Genomic DNA, 27,935 nt, shown 5'->3' on the forward strand with positions numbered 1-27,935 from the left:
GCGATTACATTAAACAACGAAAGCATAAAAATTAGAAAACAATTCAGAAAGGCACACGATACAACCAGGTTTTGTCACGGAAATAACAGCGTCCATCGTACCCTTATTTCAAGCAGATTATTACAAACAAGGTAAAAAATGAGCGCAGCAGCAGGTGCTGTTCCGAGCACCAGGCTGGTGGTGTCTGCACACCCTGTTCCAACCAACCAACAGTCACTGCAACTTCCCCTGGCTGAAGCATAAGCTGATGTTTTAGTATTCCTTGTGCTTTTATTTTGTGCTGTGAAAGGGGCACAGCAGCCGGGCTGGACACGTGTACGGGTATCACTGAACTTTGGTTCAACACCTTCTATACACACAATATATGGCCAATGACTACATTCAAACTACTGAAGTAATTCTTAAAGCTCTTCTAATTACATAAGGTCAGCCAGTAACAGAAGAATATTCTTCAGGGAGAAGGGAGTCAGAAGGGAAAAAAAGAATCCTAGCTTTAGCTAGTTTGAATGAATGATTGATAGAAGCTTTGTAAAAAAAGGGGGAAAAAAAATTAAGTGAACACACCAAGCTGAAAACGTGATCTGCAGAGAAGCCAGAACGCAAGAGAAGCTCCAGGAACTGCAAAGCCCAAAGGCTCGTCAGTCACAAGCCACCTCAGCCCGTGAAGGGGGAATCTGAAGTCTCACGCAGCTGAGGGTCGGCTCATGCACCACGTAGCTCCAAAATGCTTGCCTACCTCACAAGTTAGTTGGCTGTTTTTGTTATTTTAGTGATGTGATGAGCTAAAGACAATAGAGAAAACTGCAAACAAGCAGCTGGAGACACAAATACCAACTTATTAAATTATAAACTACAGGTGCTCAAGCTTTTGCTAATAAGCAAATCACTGGGTGGTTGGTTTTTTTTACAAAAATCTCAATCCTGAGAGGATACATGCAGAAAACAGCTTTGTGTAAAGGTCTCTTTATTACAGGCAACATTAGTCCATACAGTAATACACAATACTGACATACAAGTGTAATCTTTCAAAATCATCATTTAAACAGCAAAGACCAAGAAACAGAATTTTAACTACTTCATTTTCAAAAATTAATACTTTTTTTCCTCCCAAGATCCTTTTCCAGTAAATTATATTGAAACATACAAATAGAGAAAAAATACCCATTCAACATATATTGCAGTTAAATGGTTATTTTGTTTAAAATCTTTAATAAGAAAATCCTTTTTAGCAACCTACATATAGATAAGTAGCAAACTTTGTTTTAAACAAATCCTCTCCATTAAAAGATCTGAAGAATTTTCATCTATCATTTTCTTCTTAGCCCAGAACACTCTGTTTTGTAATACCTTGATACCTTAAAGTTTTTCAACTGAAGGACTGATACTAGGGGGCTTCCTAGATATTATAACCTCTCTTCCTCCCCTTCTAACTTTCTGTCCGACAGAAGGTAAGCACATAATACTTCAGATTTTTTTAACCACCACTCTGTTCCATGAGAGCATAGACAGGTCTGCCCAATCCCCCTAAATCTACTATATTTTGCTGTTCAGGAGGAACAATATATGCCAATAAAAGCAGAAAACCTGCAGCTTTTCTGTCACATGCTTTTGATTATTGTCAATTTTTCTGGTTTATGCTTCCAGCTGATAACATGTATGTGTCATCTCAGTATTAGTTTAAATCTTTAAACAAAAAACTATATTTTCCAAAGTCATTATCACTGGGAGCAATCAAGTGATCTTTTCGTGCTTTGCTGAGCTTCATTCTTAAAACCTGTCTTCGTTCTTCCCACTCACGGAGTTCAGCATTTCCATGGGCAAATTTACAGTTGTTGCCTTCAGTGCAAGTACCAGCCATATATCTGTGAAGACAGATTTCAAATAGCGTATTCATAGACTTATCATCATCATTATTACATCTAGGTATTTTTATCTGGTTGTGTTTTTCAAATACACTACAATATTATTGACAAAAAAAAATAACTGGAGGAGTATTTAGTTTTTAAGTAAGACAACACTAATTCTGTTTAGCATTTGATTGTATTTTTCTTTCTCAGCTGTCAAATATTTGTAGAGGACAAGAGATGGCTCTTTTTTTTTCCTGTTCTTCAGACTGCTACTTTACTGAGTAATTTAATGCTCCAAACCTTTAATTTCATGAGGTAAATTAATACCTTATCATTTAACTCACTAAGCTAAATAACTACTATTGTTAAAATATCCAACTCATTAATTGCCCTTTGTTATCTAAATTTGGGGTTTAAGTACTCAGCATGACTTCAGAATCCATTTTATCCTAGTATTTTTATATTAAGTTATAAGCACAACAGTTTGTATTCATTTTATGCTGCATATCCTAGGTCTGTTAGTGTTCAGTACATCAAATACATTTAGGATGTTACTTAAATTTAGTAAAGGAGGCAGATGTAAGCTTCCATGCAAAGACTGCAAACAAAAATAACTTGCTTTATATGCTGTGCCATTTCTCAAGATCTCCAAGGCATTCAGAACCTTTAACTTGAAATGGAGTAACAAAGGCATCTGTAGCAGCGAACCGAATCTTTAACTCCAGAATGCAGTCACCAAAGTTTTTAGCCTTCCAAAAAGATTTCAACAACGGAAAGAACTTTCAACAGATTTACAAAAAATCTACTGCAGTCAGGTAAGCAAGCTGCATTTAAGAATTAAAAGAAGCAGCAAAACATACAACCGGTGCTGGGAAAAAACAACAGATCTTGGAAGTGCTCTTCCACACGCTCATAAACGATTTCCAGTAAGAAATACTCAATTTTAGCAAAGTTGTTTTGATGCCAACGACATTTCTACTTGCCTTAAAGCTCCAACATCACTGTCCAGCTAGGAATTTTTCTTGCATTCCACAGGTAATTAATATGCAGATGCCCCAGTAAACTTGTAATAATACCAACGATCTTTCACACAGCTGCAATAAACTTGCAACCCTTTATTAACATCACACAGGTGATTAATTTGATGCCGCGATTCACCTTGTCACTCCCTGAGTTCTAACAGTACGTGTTAAAATATTGTCGTTCTTAATTTCTTGTTGAAAGATATATGCAGAGCAAGAAATATTAGAAACATTGTCTGTCAAAACTAGTTATCACCTTAATTATTTATGCTATGAACTGTCATTTTTCAGCATTTTTGACATCTTAAAAACCACATACCTATCGCAAATGCTAAAATATCCGGTTGGAAAGCGATACTGCCAGCAGTTTTGATCGTCCTCAGTGTGGAAAACCTTCTCTTTATGCTTTTCAGAAGAAATGTGACCCTGCCATTGCTTCTCACTATTACAGTTCTTCCCGCACATCCAACAGTGAAAATCCACCTGTTTCACAGGGAATTTGAAAACAAAGTATTAAGAATTCAATACTGTAAGCACAGAATTGCTCCTAATACATTCTGAATGTTTTCTCCACGTTGCCCTGTCAATTGTTGTTTATCTAAACAGCTATAGTTATTTAAGCAATCACCTGAAGTTTATGACTTCCACTGGCTTTAGAGGATTCAGAAGAACCGCCTTACAGCACCAGTTAAAGTTTGCATTTAGTGTAGCTAGAAATGATCTGAGGAAGCACCAAGAAAATAAGGACGATGACGTATGTTACTGACTGGGGGGCTGGAGTGGGAAACAAACGCCCCAAACCCCACATGTGTGAATTTATACCTATGATTACTTACTGTAACTTCAGCATAGTCAGTCGGCATGTGAATTTGTTTCCCATTTTCTTTGTTTGCCTGTGCAGCTGTATCATCTCCTTTTTCTGGTTTTTGACTTTTTAGCCATATGTCATACAACTTCTCCAAGTCTTGAACTAATGAGAGCAGAAGCTAAAATAAGTAATTAGCAATTAAGGCAAGAGTTTGAGAATACTAGATAAATGACTGAGTTTGCAAGTATAATTCAGTCCCCACCTACTGCAAGAAGAGAAAAGGAAAGACCATGTAGACAGTTCCAGAGTTTGGAGACAGGAGCCAAGAGCAATATGAATCTCTGGCTACTTACCAAGACCCATTTCTGCCTATTTGGGGGAAAGTCAGATGTTACACATTTCTGAACAGGCACCCCAAGTACAGATAACAACTGTGCCACTGTGTATCAGTACCTGAATTTCGAAGCAGTAATATAAAGTGTGCTACAGTTTTTGGTAAATATAATCTGCTTTCTTGCAGACCGAGATATCATCATTTACGTCATTCGGCACTTCCAATTTTCAATTATTTCTTGCCTGTAACACTCCAATGAGATAAAAAGTCGACGTCAGAAAGTGAATAGTAATTTCCAGTAAATCCCTTGGAGGGGGCAGAATTCTTCCGCAAATAGCTTGCCCCCATATGATATCAACAGAATCCCAGTGCGTGCACATGGCAATAAAGAGTATCAACACCAACCTATATTGCTGAATGGTTCAATATACTATTTCAAACTAATGTAAAAAAATTGATACAAGCCACTTCATTGCTAAAAACCACATCAAGCAACGAATACATAATATGGCTATCTTTATTTAATATTGGTTTTGAACACCCAGTCTGGGCTTATCCAAATTTTAAAAAAAAGGCACCTGCAAGGTTTACTACGAAAGACAGTGAAAGAAAGTGGATTAAAAAGAAATTGAGGAACAAGAATGAAGAGCAGAACAGTTAGATTTATAACATGCTAGATTTACTCTTCTACTTACTGCTGTTCTCCTTCATATAGGTCCACATCTCTCTTTCCTCAGGACTGTGAGCAAATGAGCAGTTTCCATCATACTGACATTTCTTGCCTGAAGCAATATGATTGCACAACTGGAATGTGAATTCAAAAAAAAAAAAAAAAAAAAAAAATCAAGAAAAAGTAAAATGGATGATGCTAGAAATTTTTTTTTCAGTCTTCACTAGTGTTTCTCCTCTCAATCAGACACTTATAGCACATGAAAAATCATGTTTATTTTATTCAAAAAATCATATATTGTAGTTAGAAAAACCAAACTCCTGGAAGAAAGTACTGTGACTGTTTTTTGCCTCCAGATTACCAGACCACAGATATGTACAAACTATTTCTGAAATATTCACTGGAAATAGTAAGAACGCAGTTAAATCACTTAAAAAGTTATTAACTTCCACTGATCAGAAAGCACTTCAGCAATAACATGCGAGATCGTTGCTTTTCTAAGGCTGGACTCTGCACAACCGCTATAAACATCTTCCCACCAACTCCCAGGGGAATTTCTGCAGAACCGATGAAACCAGCCCCATTACTAGTGTTTTCCAGTTAGTCTATTTTTTTTAACTAAAACGTTAGTTTTGGGTAAACATACATCAAATTGCAGAGGCACTTGTTTCTTTGCGGGGAGAGGACGAATGGTCATCCACTTCTTACGTTCATTAGACATTACGAGCACCACACGGCGATCTTTGGTCCATCTAAAAAACATGCATTCAATGAAAGAAAATACTGTTAAAAAAAGACACACTGTGTGCACAGAAACAGAACCAGGAAAGCCCTGAAAGGTTCTTTATAAAGCTTTCATCATATGTTTGAGATTTAATTAAATTCTACCGAGACTTTACCGTAACTGCAAATTAAAAAAAAACCCAGCCACCGAAGTGTTTCTCATTACCAATTTTTAACATACTACAAAGAGATGACGGTGTTCTGCTTCAATATGGTTTTTTGATTCCTTGTATGACTCTTTTAAAGCAGTAATAAAGTTTTCCAAAAGAGGCTTTAAATGGCTGACAAAATGGTAAAAATTTCACTGTTTGATCTTACTTACGGGTGTCTTGCCTTTGCACTACAATATTTTTTGTTTCTGTCTGGCTCATTAACTTGGCCATTTCTCCAGCACTGACCACAAACAAACTTCATCTTCAAATTAAGTGTTCCGGATTTCATTTGGTTCCCAAGGATCTTAAGCCAAAAAAAATAACAACAACAATAAAAGGTATTTTGTATCTGCAAAGAAATCCATACATAATTATGAATTACCCCCTACAATAGAAGTTTACAACACGTCCAGAAGCAGGTGTTACACTGCATGCCTTGTAATAGTTTAGCTTGTAACTTCAAACTTTCTTAACAGACGTGTTTATTTAACTTATTTCTGATTTAGGTATATGTAAGCCAGAAGTCATGAAAACATATACAAACTAAACACATAAAAGTCCTACATATTGAAAAGATAATTAATTGCCCCTACGGCAGCTGACTTTGAAATTATATTTAGGTTTTACGTTCCACCCATGACAGAATAAGCAAAGCAAAAGGGAATTGCATAAAAGCAAAGCAGGCATTTTAGTGTTAAGTGGAGCAAGCCAAAGAAAGCCTACAGTGAAAGAGATTATTTGAAGAGAGCACTAAGAAAGCAATTTCTAAAATAAGCCACATTATACACAGACATAGAAAAAGAATCATCACCAAGGGCACTGCAGAATTAGTGTAATCGAAAATACCTGTGATCCATGTGCACTCGCCTCCACGTTCTGCCAGTGTTTCTTTGATTCTTGCACGATAGTATCATGTGAAATACCTGTAAAGAAAGAGGAAAAGTTCTTGAGCACTTTTGACTGTTGTAGAATTACAGACGTGCTCAAACTGGAATGCTACTAAAGCCCCCAAACTTTTATCTTTCTTTTTATATATTGCATACATACACATACATTTACATCCATACACATACACTGAAGAATCTCATGGGGGGCTCCAAAACAGAAATATTGTATATATCATCACATTCAAAAGCAAACTTTTTTTTTTTAAATTATGGATTGCTCAAATAAGGTGCACCTTTGAGTATTTATTTAAACATAATGTACCAAACCTCTAATGACAGTCTAATTAGAAAAGCTGCATTGTATTATAGACCACAGAAAAACGATCCAAAATCCAAGCTGACACACTAGATTGTCCCTGCATTCTTTACCAAGGTTTTAAACAAGCCTTACTAACAGAATTTATTTCGGGGATTTATTATTTTTTATTATTTATCCCTTTATTTCGGGATTGCACATTTCCCTTTTTCCTCTGTGCATCACACCAACCCAACGTGATCACTTGATATGGAAAGTACTGCTGGCACACACGGCAAGGCAGGAGGAAGGAGCAACCGTTGTGTGGTACAAATTATTTACTGCTAACAGTTCCATTGATTTAAAAAAAAAAAAAATGTCGCAGAGAGCTTGGAACTCATGACCAAGGAATGAACAGAGACATTGTGTTCAAAAGCATCAGGTAGAAATGAAGTAGTAAAATTTCTTATCCTCAAAGAAGCCAAGAAAAACAAGCAAGATCAACAAAAAGCAGCCTAAATGTCCTGCGCGGGCAAGAACAGCAAAATATCTAAGTTTTACCAACACGTACACTAATGAGAGCAAGAGTAGTGAACTGGAAAGATTTATTTTCTGGATCACTATATAAGAATATCAGAATGGCACTAAGCTAAAAGAAAGGTTTAACTGCGGAAAAACTTTATTCTTCTACTGGGGGATGGAGGAAAACAATGGTATAAATAAAACATTTCAAGCTTTTCTTTCAGTGCTCTGTGAAAAAGAAATCTGATCAAGATCTTCCAAACTTTCAAGGTTTAAACACAAAAACAAAACTAGTTTGACTGGAATTTAACATCTGCTCAAGACTTTTTTTAAAAGACTTTTTTTTCCCAGAATTTTTATTATTATTTCTGATAATAATGAGCAGTTTGGACAGTTTTTACTATAAAAACCTTGCTAATTTTGAATAGCTAGTAGCATACTCAATACTTTTGATCATATTTACATTACTGTTCATTGAATATGCTGTATGAAAGATTCCACCAAATTGTAAGTGATTGCTCTGATCCCAAGTTGCTGATTTCAGAAGGGAGCTGAGACAAGGAAGAAGTGGCACTACAATGAAGAGTAAAAAGAGCATTTTACCAAACGTACCTGTTTCCTTTTGCATTATCCAGACTTTAAGCTCTACCAGACTGTGAGCATAAAAGCATTTATCCTCCCGTAAGCAGCCATAATGCACCTCATGTCTGCACAGGTCAAGCTGACATCGAACTTGAAAAGGGCGGATTTTGGAATATTTCACCATAGTTTCTCGCAAAATGTGGACAAGGCACCTGTTTAAAAACAGTCAGTTTTAGATACTCCTTAAAATGACTTTGTTCTTGTGTGGAAAACCACATAAAATAACCATCCCTCATCATAGCTTATTCAAATGTCTTTTTAAGACTTTTTACTTGAAATCAGGAAGCCAAAGAAGTAGCATCTAATTATCATTTCCAGGCTGAGTAAACTGAGGTCACGGAACAGTACTCTTGTGAAATCCAGAGGTTCCTCTTCTGCAAAGCATGACTGAATTCAACCCAACTGGATCGCTGGTTTCCAGGACGGAAAGCATTTCATACCCTCTTTCAAGTAGATATCCTGATCTCATTACAAACGTAAGTGCCTTTTTATAGAGCACCACTGAGGAAAGAGTTAAATACACCACAGGAACAGCCGAGCTCTTACAGCTCTGGTGTTGCCACAGTACAGGCGAATGGAATGCAAAACAAACAACTCAAATGCTCCCACTTATGTTTCCATCATATAAAAATGTAAGTCTATAAATTCTCCAAAAGTTACTTTACACTATTACCCACTATGAAGTCTTTGTTAACTTTCAAAGAATGATTAAAAGACACCTTCCCCTTACTATTTTTTAATCAACTGAATTATTAAGGACTATGGTCTCTCTCAGATGCTGTAATTAAGGTAAACCTGTTCTTACCTGAGCTAAAGCTACAGCAAAATAAGCAAAATAGACCAAAGAATGAGCAAACTTACGAATTCCTATATTAATTTAACATCGCACATTTATTTACCTCAATTCAGGTCACCAGGCAGATAAGCTATTAACAAACTGACATCAAAACCAGTCAGAGAGTGGATATCACTAATTTTGAATACATCAATGAAGAAGTAGTTCACTCTCCATTTAGTTACATGAGACAATCCTTGTCCAGTAACTTTGTCTCATTGATACCACCAAAGCATAACAGTCAGTTGGCAAGGAAGAGAAGTTAGCAACAGGTAAGAAATGAAAGTCAATATTTTAAAATTCCCTGAAACCTTTGCTTTTAATTCGAAACTTAAAGAGATGGTGTTTCAGACATACTTGTTATCTTCGAAGTCATGCATAGCAGGGTGAGAACAAGAAGATGAGTTATCCTTGTTCCTTTTGCTTATTATTCTGGGTTTGTGATCAAAACATCTCTGGAATACAAAAACAGGTAATTATAGAGTCTGTATTTCATACACCTAAAAATACACCTTAAAGGTTTTAACACAGACTTCAACTAGTGTCTAAGCTAAAGCTAGCCAGATTATTACTGACCATGCATTGCAGAATTTACAAAACAGTCATCAACCAAAGCATTTCTTCCCAGGCAATTTTATTCTCTGTTATCATTTTTATTGTGTCATTAGAAATGAAGCAGCACCTCACAAAGAAACATAAATAATCCATGATGTTCTTGAAGAAGTCGAGACACAGTCAAGTTGATCTTTCCATTTCCTCCAAAAAGAGCTTCTCGATTTAAAGCCCCTTTGCGCTCCAGTGTCCACACATCGATCTCCTCTTGGCAATACGCAAACGTGCAGTGACCTGGGTATCTGCATTCCTCTTCAGCAGCAACATCTGAAATGATAACATTGAATATGACATTGCTTTTACACACCTGTTATTAGAAATTCATCTTAAAGCTTCCCCTATCTCCATTTCAAATGCTTTTCATAAAGAAGCTACACCTGTTGTACACTGAAGTCCGACAGAAGCAAAACCTTATGCTAAATGACTTGCTGAAAATGTGAGACGGCTCAGAAAGGTTGAGGTAACACCTCCAGCAACTGCCCTTTTCTACTTGAAGGCAACAACGCTGAGAACCCAGAATACCCTTTGCTTAAATACAGTCAGATGTAGTTGTAAATTAATCCACAAGGCATCTTGCCTACATCATAAGTAGGGGTAGAAGTCTAACAAGAATGCTTTGCTGTTGTTTTGAATAGTAATAGACCGGTGCTTGGAAGCAAAGTTATTCCTGATGAAGCACAATACAGAAGTCCAGTGCGTTAATTACATTAACAGTCAAAATACGGCTCTCCTTATAGCCTTTGAAAATATAAGCAATCCAGTAAACTTCCTTCTCCACCTCCCATGAGCAAGAATAAAAACTCATTCTATCCCTCACTGTGGAAAAGCATTTAGCACTTTGAGTGTAGGCATTAACATTTGACTATCTAGAACACTTACCTTTACATATATAATATGGTCCCACATACTGTGTCTTTGTAGGTCTTGGACGTATTTTTTTCCATGATTTATCTTCAGAGTTTTTTATTCTGCCAATTAGAATATCCTTCTTACATTTATGTTCTAAACTGGGATGGTAAGCGTAATCCAATAATTTGGGACCTGAAACAATCACAGAAAATTGCTTACATTTGCATAAATTGCAGCATACTTCTAACATTTCGATACACAGCCTGGCACATAAGCCCAAAAGCAAAGTACACGAACACACTGTATAGAATTCCTACTTGCACCAGCAACTCTGAAGAAGCAAAAGTCATTAACAGCCATGTTGAGCAGAATAGGAAAAAAAATGAATACTTACTAAAGGACCAGTCTCAGCAAGAAAAAAAAATACAAGTTATTTGGGGAAGGATGCTGTGTTGCAACCTTAAGATTACTTTGGGACAGCAACAAGTTGCTGCCTTTTTTCAAAACCCAAAGTATACGTTTCCTTAACACTAATTTAAAGCTTAAATTGCTTATTTATAAGAAGTCAATGCAAACAAATTCCAAGGATCAGTAAATGGCTATCTTAACCTTCAACTTCTATTGTATTAGAACAGTTACTATGTCCAGAGACAAAACACGCTAGGTAAGAAGTACACACGTGCCAAAAATATAAATGTCAATCCCAGAACTTTGTGATTTTGGAAGCAAAAATATGCGTAAACTCTGTCTTTAGATTGACGCTAAAGTGAAGATTATATTACCACTAGAGTTAAGAAATCAAAGAGTGAGGCTGAAGACGAGCAATGCTCAGTGAATTTTGCTATTTAAGAGACTACAAAAAAAAGAGCATGACCCAGTTTCCCTTGAGAAGCAGCTGATGGAACAGTAGAATTTCAAATGTAGATAGTAAAAGCAGGAGACACTTGAAGGCTTTCATAGAGATGCAAAGAAACAGAAGAAAAAGATGTTTTGATACAAAAAGTCAAGATGGGAATATGCTAAAGTAGTATACACACAAAAATGTATAGCTCCTGCTTTTAACAGAACGTGTTCTGTAGTTTTTCAAACATCACTTCATGGATTTTTCTTGTAAAAATAACTTTAAACTAAGAAAAAAGTTCTTAAAACGACAACGGTCATCCTGCAAATGTCTTGATACAATTCTTTAGAAAGATCCGTTACTATGCTGCACTTTATTAGTGTATCAATACCAATGACACCTATGACTTGAAAGACAAGGCTTATTTTTAAGATTAGTCTTAATAAAAGCTATTGCCCCTAGAATACAGCTCTGTTCAACAGCAACAGCTCAGGCCTAAGATTAGTTACATTAAAGCCCAATACTGGTTAAGATCCTTTGTGTCAATACAGTGGAGTTAATAATTACTAAGGCTTGGAAGCCTCAGGATTATGACTTAGAATTAGTTTAAAAGAACAATAAAACAGACGGGATGTGAAGGTTACCAGGTACTTTGAACTGCGGTTCAATTCCCCAGGGCCAATCAGAGAGAGCACTGCAAGTTTTTTTTAGTCTTGAGCAAAGCTGTCATTCTTCACAAGACCCTGGGGGCTGGGAGGAAAGCGAATACAGAACGTGAACGACCTTACATAGTGAACCTACGGGCTGGGGGAAGCGTGTGGCCATTTGGGGCAGTTTTAGGAACTGATAATCTATTAGGACAGGAAATAAAGACAAGAAGAAAGAAGATAAAATAGCTGTTGAAACATTTTACCAGTTCCTTAATAACAAGATTGTACTACATCTGCAAAGAACAAGTCAGGGTTAACACTGTTTAGAAGCCAACAGTATTTTAACTTATCAACACTACCATTTTAAACGTATGCTTTTTAATTAAAAAACAAAACAAAACAAACAATCGAGTTAAAAAAGCCCCTTACCTTTTTTAACAAAACATAACTGGCAGGCCTGTCTTAGTTCGTGTGTGCCTTCTAATGGGTTTCTTCCTGCAAGCGCTGAAGATACTGGTATATTAGCAGTTGCACTGCTAAAGACATTTGAAAAGTCATTTCTAGTTTGGCCTGCAATTCCCATGTAATTTTCAGACCCAAACAAACTACTAGGGCCATTTATCTGTTGGAAGAAAGCACATTTTACTCAATCCATGTAATTTATTTACAATCAAAATTTAACCTACTGAATGTATTTTTTTAAAGCATAAAACGGACTACACACAAAAAATGAGTAATACAAACTTAAGCATGTGTCTAAGAAGGGGAGACACAAAGCTGTATACTCAGCACAGACTAAGCATGTAGCAAGACCCAACCAGGTAGAGGGAGAACAGCACTTGGCAGGTGAACTCGAGTCCATCCTGCTCAGGGCGCAGCCCCACGAGCTGGAAAACGCCCAGCAGGGCTGGAACCCAGAGACACACCAGGCGATCTCTGCTCTGTCCCCGTACCAGGACACTTCTCCAGGATTCCAACCATTTGGCACTCAGACCATAAGAGACTGTCCCTCCTAGGTTGGTTATTTCACACTTCCACAGTATCTTACAGCAAGTTCCTCAGAACAGAAGGGTCATTATGACAGTAGTCAAAGCCTGCATACATAAAACAACATTTTAAATTTTTTTCTTGTGTTTAATTACTGTTGCTGTGAGCTACTGCACAACTGTTTTCCAAGACAGAATCATATTTTAATGGTTGAAGTGCCATTTTTAAAAATAGAAACTTCTACTGTAAAAATTAAGATCTATGTTAAGCCTACAAGGCATTAACATTTGAACTGATGTGAAAACGTGAAAAATACTTACAAACAATGGGGAATTATTGCTGCTAAGTGTTGGCGTTCCATCCCTAGAAGCTGAATTTGAGAGGTCTAAAGGAACAAAAATAACTTTTAATTATTTCAGTTCCCCAAAACACGCTATGCAAAAAATTATTTCTCATTCCCGAGAAGCAGAAATATCAAAGCTTTGGGGTTTTTTTGACAAATACCCAAGTTCTTTTTGTTTGCTAAAATTATTTTTTCAGTTATGTAAAAGCCCCTTGTAAACATCTGGGCTGAAAAATCACTAGAAAATCATCTCCAATATAACCATCTGATTAACAGCAGCAGTAGCTTCACAGGCACATGCTGAAGCAACATGAAGTACATGTGCAGTACTAAAAGGGCAGCTAGATAAGCAATACCTGACTATCAAAAATGAGCAGATGAAAGAGGGTTAAAAGGATGCTTTTATTTTAAATTTTATTTTGTAAATTTGGCTTTGTTCCAGAGAGAGCATGCTCCTGTAACACTGGTTATTAGAGAGAAAACTTTATTTTAATCTTCTCTAGTTCACTGGCTATTTATATCTTGTTGTTTCACATACCTGATTTCAGTACATAATGATAGTCCCTAAAGTTTGAATCCAAACATGCAATACTGGTATCTTTTCAGAGTGCACAGTTATATTAGCCTCTTAGAATTTTTTCATATTGCCAAATCATCAGAAGTAGTTTAAGCCATAAGAACACCTTTATTTTAAAAAAAAAAGTCTGAAAGAACGTGGTTCCTTCTTTATACTTATTCACCCGAACAAAATAACTTACACGATAAATGCAGAAAAACTGAATAGAGTGAGCATGAAGCATGCTTATGCAGATCCCAAGTAAACCAAAGCTTTATGTATAAATTTATGTATAAATTATCAATACTCTCAAAAATTCTGAGCACAAATCAAATGTTAAGCGTTAAATATTACTGAAGAGTTGTGAAAAGCCGTATGTTAAAAAGAGAAACCAGTTGGCTCATGCACAACTCTCTCTCATCATAAAAGGTTCAATATTAAGACTCATTTCTTACCTCTTTTGGGGTCACTGATTGAAAAGGTGCTTAATGGTGAACAAAAATTTTCCAGTGAAGAAGCCAAAGGCTGTGAAAAGATTTCTGAAAGAGAAGGTGAAGGAACAAATCCTGCACTAACTGGCAGTGTCCCCAACAAAGAGGCAGAGAAAGGTACACTAGGAGCTATGCTTCCTGCAGGAATAGGTCCTCTGGCTCCTGTAGTTTGCTGGGAAAAAAAAAAAAAAGGAATTCAAAAAGAATGTTCATACACAGTGAAAAAGCCTGCCCAAGAACACAATGTGCAATAGTATTTCTTTCAGTAAAGTTTTTGCAAGTTTTTATATACCTACTATCGCTGCTAAGTGTTGGCGTTCCATCCCTAGAAGCTGAACTCGAGAGGTCTAAAGGAACAAAAGTTCAGACACTTCTGCTCATCCATCAGAGCTCTCATTCTGACTAACAGCTGAGGAACTCCATATCCTTCACTGCCTGCTCTAGCTCTGGAACAACGGTGTAATTTACAACAATTATTCATGTGCCTCCATTTCTCTAATAATCTCTTCTAAAAAATATAAAAAGTTAAGATTCGTGATGGTCTAACTATTTCTTGTTACCCAGGAGGTGGATCTGGACAAAGCTCTGACTGCAGAAACACTGGGGAATGCACTAGAAGACCACAGCACAAGTACGACTGTCCTGCAAAGCTTTTAGCAGAAGTTTAACTATAGTTTGGGCAGTTACAGGGTGGGCACTCCAACACACTCTCAGGTTCTGAGCAGGCTAATTTGCACCATGAAAAAATTAATAAATACACAGTAGCCCAGACTTCAAACATCTACTTTTCACAGTCCTTCCCAGCAGTAGTATCCCTCCCACTATGGTAGTATCAGTAGTAGTACAGCAGTATTTCTGAAGTAGCATCTGTCCCCCAGCAACCTCGCTCAGGTTTTCCAACACATAAACCCAATATAATTGTCCTTGGAGCTCTGCTGGGTCCTGGTATCTTTACAGCCACATTTGCAAGAATCTGCACCTGAGATTCAACCCAACTGTGGAGAAACGGAGCTCAATGTTACTGGGAAAGTTAACTCACATTTCACTACTTGATAAAAATACAAGATCCCACTCGTAAGGACAATCTTTCGAGAAAGAAAAACAAAAAAGTCTTACCATTACACTTTCATCTGGGTCAGGCACAGAATCAAGTAATTCATCAAGTTCTTCCCCAATAATTATATCTCCATCTCCACAATCTAAACATGCTTCTGGCATAGAGAAAGAAACATTCCCTCCATTTGCCAACACTGCAGAAGGCAAAGAAACCTTTTCCACTTGAAGAGGCATAACAGAAGATAACGATGCTGCAGGTACTGATGACACTTTAGACACTTCAGAAACAAAGTTTGATGAAGAAGCAGCAGAAACCATCTCTTGCTTCTGGTCAGATAAATCTGAAAGAGGTAAGACGGGAATCACTGGAACTTTTGTTCAAAGATGTAAAACTATCTCGCGTAACTCTGACAATGTGGGAGGGTGAGGGAGTAGAGAAACATGAAGAATGTTTAAGCAAAACCACATGAAATGTTTCCAACTTCCACTAACTTACAATTCATGTGCACTTATATCTCTGTTTATCTATTACTCAAACTAAAAAAGACATGAAAAGTTCCAGACCTGATAGTTTACTAAATCTTTGGCATATTCTCTCCTCACTATTATTCTGAGTTAAAGAGAACAGTATGAGGCAATCACTATAGGAGCAGTTACAGTTATATCAAGTTGAGAAGAAAAAAGAAAATCTGCTTCGCCACTTAAATATGTAGTTTTAGAGATAAGCAGATTGGACTTTTTACCATCGATCTTTCAAGTGACAAGAAGAATTTTCTTAGGAAATTTCATAACCAATACAACTAGATCTGCATGGCATATTTAGCTTCCTGGCATTAATATGGCAACACAACAAGACTCACCTAACTCAATATCTTCTACAGAAGAAGAATTCTGTAAGTGAGAAAAAAAATACCTCTCAGCACTTTGCACAAGAGCCATTAAAATTTTTCAAATACATATGTAAAGACTGAGCATTTAAGTCCTCAAATTTAGGTTTTCTAAAATTTGACATTTACAAAGTCTAATGGAATTTAAAGGTCAAATAGTTCTTTAGATAAAGCATCCATTTGCAGACTGAAATCCACAGTATCACTGAAAACCTGCAACCAACCAGCCAAAGTGAGAGCGACACTTTAGGGAATTAAAGAGTCTAAACAGTATCTTAAGTGAGCTGTTCCTATTCATTTACAGCTAAATTGTCTATATTCCTATAAAAAAAGTCTGTAAGACAAAGATTAATACCTCTTCATTACTGCTCTTCAGACACATTACAAATAGCAAGATAAACGCAAGTTCAGGTTCTAATGAAGGTCGAATTTGGACAAATGCACAAATTAAAGGGCACCCTTCACTTTGATAACTGGCTACAAAATAAAATAAATAACTAAACAAGCACAATAACTATGCCTTTGCCTCGAGACATTAAAAGTAAATATATTCATTGCATTGGATTTAATTTTTTAACTAGCATTTATTCTACAAAGATAACTTGAATGATAATCTTAGGTCCCAGTCTGCCATAAATACATAGCAAAACTGAACACAAAGATCAACAGCACCCTGAAGTCTAAAATAACAGCATCTTCTATAAAATATCAGTTGCGCAACTTTTACTTCAACATCATCAAATTATGAAAAAATTATTCCCCTTAGTTTAAATTCAGATTGCACTTGGAACATGTAAAACCGTACCTGAGCTGATACATCACTAGAAACTGCATTTGCAGAGGGTGGCTGCAATGAAAAGATACATTCATTAAGTACCAAATTGATATCAAGAGGGGGAAACCTCAGTGTAAAATGTTAAAATAAAATCTTACCTTTGCTCTTACATATGCTTTCCTTATTTTTAACCCTAGTTTTTGAGCTAGTTCTTGGGTAAGCTTAATCACACTTTCATCCTAAAAGACAAAATTTCATCATTTACATGTATTGTCTTCTAGTCAAGACATCTGTTTACAGTCCCATCAGAATATAGACTGAGATGTAACCTAATGCTGAAAAATACAGCTACCCTCAAGCAAAATTAATCCAATATGTGGAATTTTTAAATATCCAGAAAATAGACAGTATCCTTCTGTTCCATTCATTTGAATTGAAAACGATGTAAAGATTTTTCCCAAACCAGAGAAGTTCAGAGAAGTGGTGTGGTGTTGGTTTTGGTGGGTTTGTTTGGTTGGTTGTTGTTTGCTTGGTTTGGTTTGGTTGTTTTATGTTTTGGTGGGGGGGGTATTTTTGTTTGTTGATTTGGGGAAGGTGCTTGGGGTTTGAGGATGGGATTTGTTTGTTTTTACACAAATTGAAGGCCACATTTCTAGTTACCATCATGTCAGCTACTACATAACACTGCTGAATATTTAAAGAGAACTCTGTATTTTGGCACCACAAAACTAGAAAGTGGAGTTAAAAACCTGCTTGTATTTCACTCTGTCCTATAGTTACGCTAACTATCCATTTAAATTATTTGAAGATTTCATTTTCAGAATGTGTCCCAGACCTAGAAAAAGCATTTATAGAACTTACGTAAAGGCATATAAACCTTAAATGAAAACATTAAGATCTGGAGGTTCAAAGTGAGGATCCAAAGTCCACAGCTACACATTCAGATAAACTGCTGTGTCTTTGGAAACGCAACTGAATCCTTCTCTATATGAAGAGCTCAACAGTTGTCCGTCCATTTCACTGTAATTTTGATGTAGAAAGGCAAAAAAAATGCAACTCAGTGTTCCATCCTGTGACCAGTCTTTTCGAGCAAAGCATGTAAAGTTTCCATCAGCATTTTAGTTCAAATCGGGAACGCATGTCTGAAGTCAGTCTCCTAATCATCCTCTCACTGCATTTTAGTTGGCATTATGAAGTGTCTCAGGGAGCCAAATTAGATTAATTCGGGATTAAAAATAAATTGAAAGTGCTGCAGAGTTGCATCTGATGCATTCCTTTAAAAAAATCAAAACAAAACCCCACAACTGTAGAGAATTTAAAACCACAAACAGTGGTTTTAGTTTTTATTACAAAGGTTTATGGCACTCGACCCCCACTGCAAGTTGACTGTTTCTTTTGCTGAAAGTTGGCACAACAAACTGAGCTTGGGGACTGACATCTCTGCTATCAGTTTTCACTTCCACAACAAAAAATAATTCTTAGAGGAATAAAAAAATATTTTTCTGCATTAAAAAAACCCAAACCAATCAAAAAACCTTAAATGATCTTGATGTAAATATATGTTTTCTGTATTAAATCTTTAAAAATAATCATCAATATATAATTTACCTACCTGTGGCACAGCAAGAGAACATTTTGCTACAGCATCATAAGCCTTCTTATAACTTCTCAGTTCATTCAAAGCTTTTGCTTTCCGATAGAGAGCTCTGAAATTATTTTCATTCAATCTTAATGCTATCTCACAGTCTTCTAGAACTTTTTCATGCAATCCCTATGAGAAAAAAGAAAAAAAAGACACTAATCAGAACTATTAGCATTCAAATAGCAAATTTAAACTGTATTAGACAAAGGTATTGAAACATTATAAAACATTCACCAAGGCCACTGCATGTATGAGTGTTGCTAAGTCACCAGCTCATGCAACTAAAAAGCAGCAGGGCCAACAGTCATGTGAAATCCAGTAACAGTTTTGAAGACAATTTAGCTCTTATTCCACAGAGGAAACAGCAGATTCAGGTGCAATCAACAGTATAAATGGATAAAAATACTGTTCCCTCAACTTCCAAGCCTACTATGACTTCTTAAATGATAATATTCTAGTGTTAGTAACTAAAAATATTTCAAGGATTATACTTGTAAAAATATTAAAGAACAAACCAAAATGATGATTTGAAACACGCCAATTCTCAAACCAACACAAAGAGCTTTTCACTCACTAGGAAACTTTTCGTGTCTCCACACTCCGTTAGTGCACTGAGAAATCCCACAGTTTAAACAGCAGCTTACCAAATTTGAAAAACATGCTATCCTGTTCACGTGCAACTTCTCTAAAATATCATCGGAAACGTGGATTTCTTCAGAATTAGCATAATCAGCTATATTTATAGCTTCTGTATAGTGACTCAGTGATCCTCTCCAATCACCTTCCCGATATACATCATTCCCTTCATTAAAAAGATTTCTAACAAGCTCTCGTATAAATAACTGCAACAAAGAAAAGAAACACTCATCAACAGCAGTATTTGTTGTTTATCTTTCAAATACCTTTTAAATATAAAATTTATACTTGTAACTTCACAGAATCAGAATGAAATGCAAAACTTTCATCTGTATTGATATTTTTCTTCTGACATTTTCCCAAGACAATCTCTAATATTCAACACCACAATATGTAAATAAAAGAGAGGGTAAACTACTGATAAAATAATTACTTCATATAAGTTAAAAAGACACATATATTTCCCTACATTCTTTTAGCAAGCAGCAGCCCTAGCAACGGGTAAATCAGCAGTGCACAAAGGTTGGTTTTGCAGAGCATAAGATTTTTTTTTAATCTAAATGTGAATGATTGCATTGTTTTCTAATATCATCTCAAATCCAATGAAACCACCTACCATTGGATAAAAATGCTAAAAAGATGAGTCTGAAAATATAAGTCAAAAATTATGCAAAATAATAACATGCACAGAAACAAAATGTTATGAAGACTGATGTGACTGAAGTCCTTCTATCTCACTTTTGCTGTGCCACTCTAAACTTTACTCAGAATAGCACACTGTTTTATCCAATGAATGCTCCAAATTCATCCCAAACATCAGTAGAGAAAGAGTTAATCTGGACTGCTAAATGAGTGAATTCCAAATATCTGAATACCTGTATCACGATGTAAGTAGTGCCCAGTTCCAATATTGAGACATTGTAAATTACCATTCATACTATACCACTAATTAAATGATGATTTTTAAAAAAAGAATAAATATAATAAGATGGGCCCATGTTAAAAACCCTTCTGGAAATGCGAAAGTAATTTGATTACCTCATATTGTTCTTGTGTCCCTGGATAGGGCAAAGTAGATCTAGAAAAAGAAATTACAAAATTTACGTATTATTCACATTGCTTAAAAGACGATCACATTGGAGAATACTGGTTCTAACTTAACACAGTCTCACTGCAACAGGCAAATCTCTAAATATTGTTCATTGCCTGCGCTGAACAAGGCAGAAGTGCTGGAGACTGGTTTCGATTAAACAACTCCGTTTTCTTACTACTAATGACTTATTTTCATTTCAAGTTACTTAGCCAGGCTCAACTCTGCTGCTCAAAACGCATTAAGGTTTTGAATGCTTTGAGCTTAAAACCTCAACTTTGTTTAAAACCTACTACTTTTCTCTCCTCCACTGTGCAGAAACAGATTATACACAAAGAGAACTGCAATCTTCTTGTAAGCATTATATAATGACAAATTATCTGTCAAAAGAAAACATCCATTTTAATTAAGTCATACCAATGACACTAGGGGAATTTTAAGAGTTCTTTTGTATGACACACAACCGCTATTTTCTCTAGCGCAGAACAAAGCTATTTACTTTTAACTTTTCAGGAAGAAAAATAGGAACCCTTTCCCTTCCCATATGGGTTATCTGAGAATCTGTTTCTAAATAACTTTTAAAAGGGCAGTTTTTTGCACTAGTGTGAAATTTCACAATGATTTTAAGCTAGCCAGGATCTTCTGGAGAAGAATTTGGCATTGATGCAAATGAAAATTAACTACTATTAATAAGATGATTTTTCATTAGGTTAAGTTTTAGCTCCAGTGAGTTGAAACACGTGGTGCTTAGCAAACCCAGCCCTTTCAGTAGCAAGCTACTCTTAGGTGTAGCTGTCCATCAGGTGGATTTTAGGGTATTGACATTTTCCACTCACCAAAAAAATTCACTGCTGATTTTTCTCAAAAGCAGAAAAGGAATACCCTCCCACCCTCCATCTGTTCGGTTTAAGAACAAAGAGGGGCTCTGTATTTTCTTTAAGACTGTTCTCCACCTCCATGTTCATGTTAGCAAATACTCTGAGGAGAAACACATGTCCTCCTCCTCCTTCCTCCGCTGGTGCTCTATCCAAGGGCTTTCCCAGGGCTGTCCATCTCGCATACATATGTGTAGAAGCATACAAGAATAAAACCACAAAATCATACTCTATAAACTGGAGTCCTTTCTTAATGTTCTGTTGTCTAGCGCTTCTCTCTTCCGACACATTGGACATGTTATCCTGAACATCCACTTTTCGGATATGCCACTCCTCAAAAAGGAAGAAAGATAAAGGGCTGTTAGTGCACGGCAGGTTGCGTTTGGCCCAGAAGGATGCGATCTCACATCGACACTAATTCCGTCACACAAACATGATCCTGCACCTCAGCTGAAGAAACTCCAGACAAACACCGCAGGGCTCACAGCAACCCAGGTTGAAGCCCCGGGTCAGAAAACATCCCCGCTGTCAGCGCCCACCTACAGAAAACCTTTCTTCCAATTTCTCCTTTCCCTTTGGTTTTCCACTGACTTACTCCAGATCACGCAGAGCCTTGTTAGTGAAACTAAACAGAGCCACAAGCTCAGCTCTCATGCATTACTGCTAAACGCAGCCAATGGTCCCCACTGCCCCGTCCATAGCCTTGGAGTTCTTGTGTTTGTTTGTTGAAGTAGGAATAAACTCCAGACCCTGGTATATTTATTAATAGTATGCAAACTGATTAGAAAACTACCATTAAGTCTAATTCTAGAGTCTCTCATCATCACTCAACAGCTAAGGTGTACTTAGAAGCAAAATACTACTGGTTTAATAATACCTACCAGTTGACCAAGGTGAAAATCTTGGACACTTTACCAGTAGCAAAGACTACCTACTTCATTTGAAAAACTGAATTACTTTAATGTAATTCCACATTGTCGACTTGACATTTAAATCCAATTTAAGTAGCCCGACTCGGTGATTTTTTTTCTTCGTGTCTTTCATTTACTGGATTTACAAATAACTCAAGTCAAATAGGCGAAAATGATCTGTGTAACCTTCGAGATAAGGCTATGGTTTCACAGCTGCATACAGCTGTGACTAATTGCAATATAAGAACACAACTTATTTTTTTATTAAAAAAAAATCAGTAGGACAAAGTTGCATTCTGAAAATACTGAAATTCAAAAAAAGTCTAAAAAGTCTCTTGAAGAAATACGTATTTTTGTGAACAAAGTTACTCTTTGTAGGAATTTATAGTTTGGTTTTTTTAAAAAAAAAAAAAGTAACTGCATGCAGTACATCTCTGTTAGTCTTGAAACTAAGATTAAAAAAGCCAGTGTTTTGTGCCAGGCTACCATTTCACATCAATGATGGAAAAATGAAAACAGAGCAAAATAAACAAAATAACCCCCATCAAACTCAAGAAAATAGCAACTGAAAATAGAAACCAGCTGGAGAAGATACTCTCTGCGAATTACTTGGAATAATGAAACAATCTGATGAGCTTTCAGCTCTAATAATGTTTACAAACCTTGCCAAAGCATCTTGAGCAAACCTATGAGGTTTGCACCATTTCAAGCCATTAAGAGTCAGCCCTATTGTGACACACGCCTAAAATGAGCATAAGACACTGCGTAATTTTCTTAAGGTCACTAAGCAAACTGATGGACTCACTCCAAGGTCCCCATTTCTCCCCACTTCCTACCACAACCTCTAATATCAGCAAGCTTCGAAAGAAATAAAAATAAGAATCAGTCTGTAGATAAATATCATGGTCAGCTACAATAGTTCAGTGACCTGAAGTGTTCAGATATTGCTTGTTTAGGTATATAAATAGCGCTCAGTAATCTACTCTCCAGAGAGGAAATAACCATGAACACTTTTTGTAACTGTTTTTCATGTTATTTTAAGCACCATCTTTTCTTCCACAAGTTAGTAATATATACTGTGCTTTTGGCACATCTATGAAAGACTTTTATTAGAAGATAAAGTGAGTAACAGCAGCATATCTATGAATAAATCTAAATACAAATGCCAGAAGGTTAGCTTTTATAACTCAAATGAGGGCTAGCAAGACTAAGAAGTTCTCATCCTAACCAAAGAAAGCAGCGATATCAGCATATGCTTTCCCACAAAAATAAATAAGTTACGTAAAACATATTTTAGTCCCCTGAATTAACAACTGACAAAGTAATACCTTGCCAACACAAGAGTCTTGCTTGTGTCAAGATCTGGGCAAGCATTAAGATCAGCTTTACTCTGCTAATTTTCATCAACCTCAATGCTCCACACCAACAACTTGCAAAGAGATGAAAAAGGTCCAGCACAGTAACAATTGCATTTATTTATTACCTCTAGTGTAAATATTAAAGAATAAAAGATATTGAAACTTGAAGGTGTGCAGATCCAGTTTGTCCACAACAACACAGTTAATGGAAATGTTACAAATTGGTATCACAGATAAAAGAATATCTAGCCAGTGATGAACATATGTGAGAGGCGTAATTTATGATTCAAAGCAGTTTTCTATTTTTTTCCTACTTACTCATCTGCATCAATAAGATGTTCAGGCGAGAATTATCTTTCTTTAACATACTTTGACAGTCACATTGCCCAAATATTTGATGATTTTGCAGAGGATTGAAAATTGTTTCAGATAGCACCTCTAGCAGCATGTCTCCCATCCAAATTATTCTTAGATGCTCTCAAGCAATCAGAAACACGTTAGACTCACACAAGGCAAATAACAGTCGTGTCTTGGCTTTTAATGTCATACATCTACTTTTAAAAGTTTTTAAAACCCCACCTATTTAGCAGCAGCTCTTCTCCTCTGTCTGCTGAGGCAGAAATATATATATACATATATTTTAATTGAAACAAATATACATATATTTTAATTGAAACAAATATACATATTTAACTGAAAGAGGGTAGATTTAGGGCTGGAGCAGCCTGGGCTGTGGAAGGTGTCCCTGCCCATGGCAGGGGTGGGACCAGATGAGCTTTAAGGTCCCTTCCAACCCAAACCATTCTATGATTCTGTAATATGTACATACATTTAAAACGTTTAAATGTTGCTTTTAACTTCTACTAGAAAAGCAAAGCCTATACCGTTGCTTTACTGTGTACAATTCACTGAAAGAGATAAGCAAAAGGAAAGGAAAAAAACAGTATGGGATCTGGGAAAACAAACAAACTAATGTCTCCGCAATTAAGGTCATAGGCAGAACTGATTGTTGCATTAAATGTTACATTTCTATAATACAACTACTGCTACATGACCAACTGGAGCTCAATCTACTAAATCTAGTAAAGGTGAAGAAAAAAAAAAAAAGATGCCTAAACCCAAACAAGTTAAAGAACAATTTATACTGTTTTATCCTTATCACAAGCTTCAACTCATCATGTTTCACAAAAGCCGAAGCCAAGTGACAGAAAGCACACTGCCAGTAGCCAATGTCACCTTTTCTGATAGATGTTGGTCCAGTCACACAAATAGGAGACGGGGGAAAACAAGTTTTGTGCCAGTTCTGGCACCCAGGAATACCTGCACTTTTCTCTTATACGAAGCCACTTATGCCTCTTACTGGTTATTTGCTTTTCTTCCAGAAAATTCTGTTTTCTACATTTTGACACTTCTGAGGCATTCAAGATAAGTTTTAAAGGAACACAACAATTGCTAGACTCTGTCGCAAAGCAAAACTGATCTCTGGAATGCAAATCACCAAACTCACACAAGAATGCAGACAACTGAGTTTTTCTGTAGACGGCATACAGGCCTTGCTTATTCTGAAAAGGAAAGCCACACTGCTTAAAACTTCGGACAGTCTAGCCTTTCTATTTCTAAATTGCGAATCCAGGGAGCAAGTATGTACAGTTTGTCATGCACACAAGCTCCTCCAGTGGAAAATTCAGTCCGGAGGGGGAAGGAACTGGGCAGGACTAATCCACTCTCCTGCTGCACACAGTTGGGCAGACAGCTTATTTAGAGGAGAATGGAGAATAGAAGAAAAATGCAGAACGTTATCTGGGGAGCAGAACTATTAATACTACCATTGGGAATTATGACCTTCAGCTCATCAAATAATTCCGTTACTGTTCGTTATTGACATCAATGGTTCCAGCTATAATAAATGCTTTTAATAAGCATCCTCTGCGCCTTCAGGCCTAACTGCTGAAAACAACTGGAAGTCAGTGGTCCTCCTCCACCCAGCTAGAACTTAAAAACCAAGTGTGGTGTATAGACGTGTTCTTTTAAAACACAGAAGCATGTCCTCCTGTCATGCATCGCTGACTTCACTATTAATGCAATTACCGGGTTACAGGAATCTCAAATTAGATCTTTGTACAGTACAAAGCACATTGAAAATGTTATCATGATTGCTGCTGATAGATCTCTTCCAGCCTCAGTGCTTCAGCTGAATTATGAAGCTTGACTGGGGTGCACGTCTAGTGAAAATCACAGTGAGTGAAGAGACCTTCCTTTGGATCCTACCATCGGCCTCCTCCCCCTCTTCGTGACACAGGCAGGAGAGAAGGTAACAAACTCAAAATATTAAATCAACTCAGTCAAAAATTAACCCATCATCTACACCATCATACCTCAAAACCTTCTCAAAACAACCAGCAGCTGTGAAACCAGAAGTCTGCGTAAAAAATCAAAACATGAACAGTTCACCAATGTTTCCATATAGGAAAACTGTAGAAGAGAGAAGTTATGCGCTGGGTCTCAGAATAAAGACAACAATGCAAAGAGAATGGGAAGACTGAAACAGAACAGCACGAGTGAATACACGGTTAAAAGGCAGCCAGTATAAACCCCTTTCTCCTATAAGCAGCGTAAGCCCATCTCTGGTGCTGCCCACCGCACTACCAGCAGCAGCAAGTGCAACATGTTCAGGTATCTGCATCCAAAAAGCTGCATACGTGCAACTCCCACCCCAGGGGCACAAGGCAGCAGAGACATGTGAGGCGGGGAAGTGGCACACGCAGCTGTGCCCTGACTGCGTCCGAGGGATGTCACCCACAAAATTGTCCTGTTACCCCAGGTCCAACCCAGCCAAGAAGCAAACCGGACACCGAGCACCTGCCCAACAGAATAAGCCTGACCCAAAGCAGACTTCCCAAAGCAATTTTATTGCCCATCCTAACCATCTGACAGTTTAAATGAATAATTACAGATAACAAACCGCAGTGCAAATTAAAGCATGACTTACAGAGATTGTAAACTGGTCAACAGACTTGGAGTGGCATCAAGATGAGGAAAGGAAAATAGAAAACTTAATATAAAGCCTTTTTAGAATTATCTTCCTCAGATAGCAAAAGCATGAAAGATTTAATAGTCGTGCTCATGCATCACCAGGCAATTATGTAAGACATTTCAAACATGCGGCATGCACGACACACGTTTCAATAGTTCTGAATTAATTCCTCTGCTTAATCTAACACTTCTGGTTACAATCACACAATTCTGTTATGTCAGCTCAAAAAGCCACTTAATAACACAGACATAACTCAGTTTTAGTTTTTATTTCTGTAAAGAGAAACAAACTTAACTGTTGTCAAAATGAAATATCTAAATAAAACAAATGAAATTGAATTTACAGCAACAGTTCAACATCTACTCATTCCTTATTCTTTCTTTACCTTAAGTATTTAGTTGCATCTCCTCAAACTCGTTCTCTACCCACAAAATAAGACACTGTTCAGAGTTTGTTTCCTATTTTCATAGCTTTCCTACTTTTTTTTTTTAATCCATGAAAGAAAAAGGAGAGAACAAAGACTCTTTGTAAAGTCACTTCATTTCCCCAGGAAATTAAGGAGTGGGGCTAGAAGACTTTGCTTTATAGTTCTCCAAAACACTTTAGGAAAGAACAGATGTGAAACGCAAGCTGAAGAGGGAGCATCTTATCAATAAACCCAGGTTTATCAACAGAATTGACACCAAGATAAGCTTTGGTAATCGGATTGATGATGACAACTGACAGTCTCTGGGGTTTTTTTTCGTTTTCACTTCCTGTAACACAGGGATGACTTTCTGTAACCAAACGCTAACAGAGCTGCCCAGCCGAGAGCAGCGGCTCGGCAAATTAAACAAGCGGCAAACGGGCTGTTGGTTCCTTCGGTCGGACGAACGAGGGAACAACCCGCCCGGCCGGCGCGGGACGGGGCGGCCCGGGCACGGCACACGGCCCCGCTCTCCGCGGCTCCTGTCAAACGCCGGGTTTGCTCCGGTCACGAAGCAACAGGCGAGCCCCTGAAGCGCCCGTTTTCTCGAAGAGAGGCGGCGGCGAGCCGGCCTGCCCGGCGGGGCTGAGCGGGCCCCGGGGCCGCCGCCCGCCCCGCTCCGCGCCGGGCCCGCCCGCCCGCCGCCTTTGTTCGCGCCAACCGGCTCCCGATCGCCGGCAGCAGCCTCCTCCGCGGGCACCCGCCCGGCTTCTCCAGAGGAACCGACAGCGGCCCGCCCGCCCGCGCCCGCCGCCCCCCGCGCCGGGAGGCACAGGCAGCGGGAGGGCCGCTCCGCTCTCCCGGGGCGGGGAGCGAGACGGTCGGCCCCGCGGCGGCGGGACGGTGCGGCCGCCCCTCGGCCGGGGAGGGGCGGGAGCGGCTCCGGCCGGCCGGGCCGGACCGGGAGCGGCCAGGCGGGGCCGCCTCTCGCCCCTTCCTCAGGCGGGGCAGCCCCGCCAAGCGCGGGGGAAGCGGCGCGCGGTCCCTACCTGCCCCTCGGGCCCGCGGGAGCGCAGCGCCGCGGAAGGCGGAGCCAGCGAGCCGGGCGGGCGACGGCGGCGGCGACAGCGGCGGCGACA

At 37.9% G+C, this 27,935-nt stretch overlaps 1 protein-coding gene across 4 annotated transcripts; it reads right to left on the reverse strand.

Annotated features, from left to right (window-relative positions):
• Positions 1-59: 59 nt before the first annotated feature.
• Positions 60-27,925, reverse strand: ZC3H7A (zinc finger CCCH-type containing 7A). Of its 4 annotated transcripts, none has more exons than XM_065644581.1 (23): positions 27,846-27,925; positions 21,317-21,420; positions 20,161-20,200; positions 19,131-19,328; positions 18,457-18,615; positions 17,003-17,083; positions 16,875-16,916; positions 16,043-16,073; positions 15,243-15,523; positions 14,091-14,298; positions 13,057-13,121; positions 12,179-12,371; positions 10,289-10,450; positions 9,480-9,676; positions 9,155-9,252; positions 7,933-8,114; positions 6,463-6,539; positions 5,787-5,920; positions 5,328-5,433; positions 4,707-4,815; positions 3,706-3,839; positions 3,189-3,352; positions 60-1,862 (listed from the first exon to the last, which is right to left on the reverse strand). In XM_065644581.1, exons 2-23 carry the CDS (start codon positions 21,382-21,384, stop codon positions 1,673-1,675), a joined length of 2,919 nt encoding a protein of 972 aa, XP_065500653.1. In that variant the 5' UTR covers positions 21,385-21,420; positions 27,846-27,925; the 3' UTR covers positions 60-1,672. The 4 variants fall into 4 exon arrangements, with proteins under 4 accessions (XP_065500653.1, XP_065500655.1, XP_065500656.1 ...); XM_065644583.1 differs by lacking the exon at positions 60-1,862 and adding an exon at positions 2,512-2,596; XM_065644584.1 differs by lacking the exons at positions 60-1,862; positions 3,189-3,352 and having other exon boundaries at positions 3,724-3,855.
• Between the last annotated feature and the right edge of the window lie 10 nt (positions 27,926-27,935).

The sequence above is a fragment of the Caloenas nicobarica genome, chromosome 14 (genome assembly GCF_036013445.1).
Source record: "Caloenas nicobarica isolate bCalNic1 chromosome 14, bCalNic1.hap1, whole genome shotgun sequence".
Lineage (NCBI taxonomy): Eukaryota > Metazoa > Chordata > Aves > Columbiformes > Columbidae > Caloenas > Caloenas nicobarica.

Excerpts from the sequence above, each read along its gene's own strand:
- ZC3H7A (XM_065644581.1), bottom strand. The coding sequence starts at position 21,384 with ATGTCCAATGTGTCGGAAGAGAGAAGCGCTAGACAACAGAACATTAAG. Across the intron at positions 18,616-19,130 it reads TAGCATGTTTTTCAAATTTG|GGATTGCATGAAAAAGTTCT; the intron begins GTAAGCTGCTGT and ends TTTTTCTCATAG. Across the intron at positions 6,540-7,932 it reads GATAATGCAAAAGGAAACAG|GTATTTCACATGATACTATC; the intron begins GTACGTTTGGTA and ends CTTTCTTTACAG.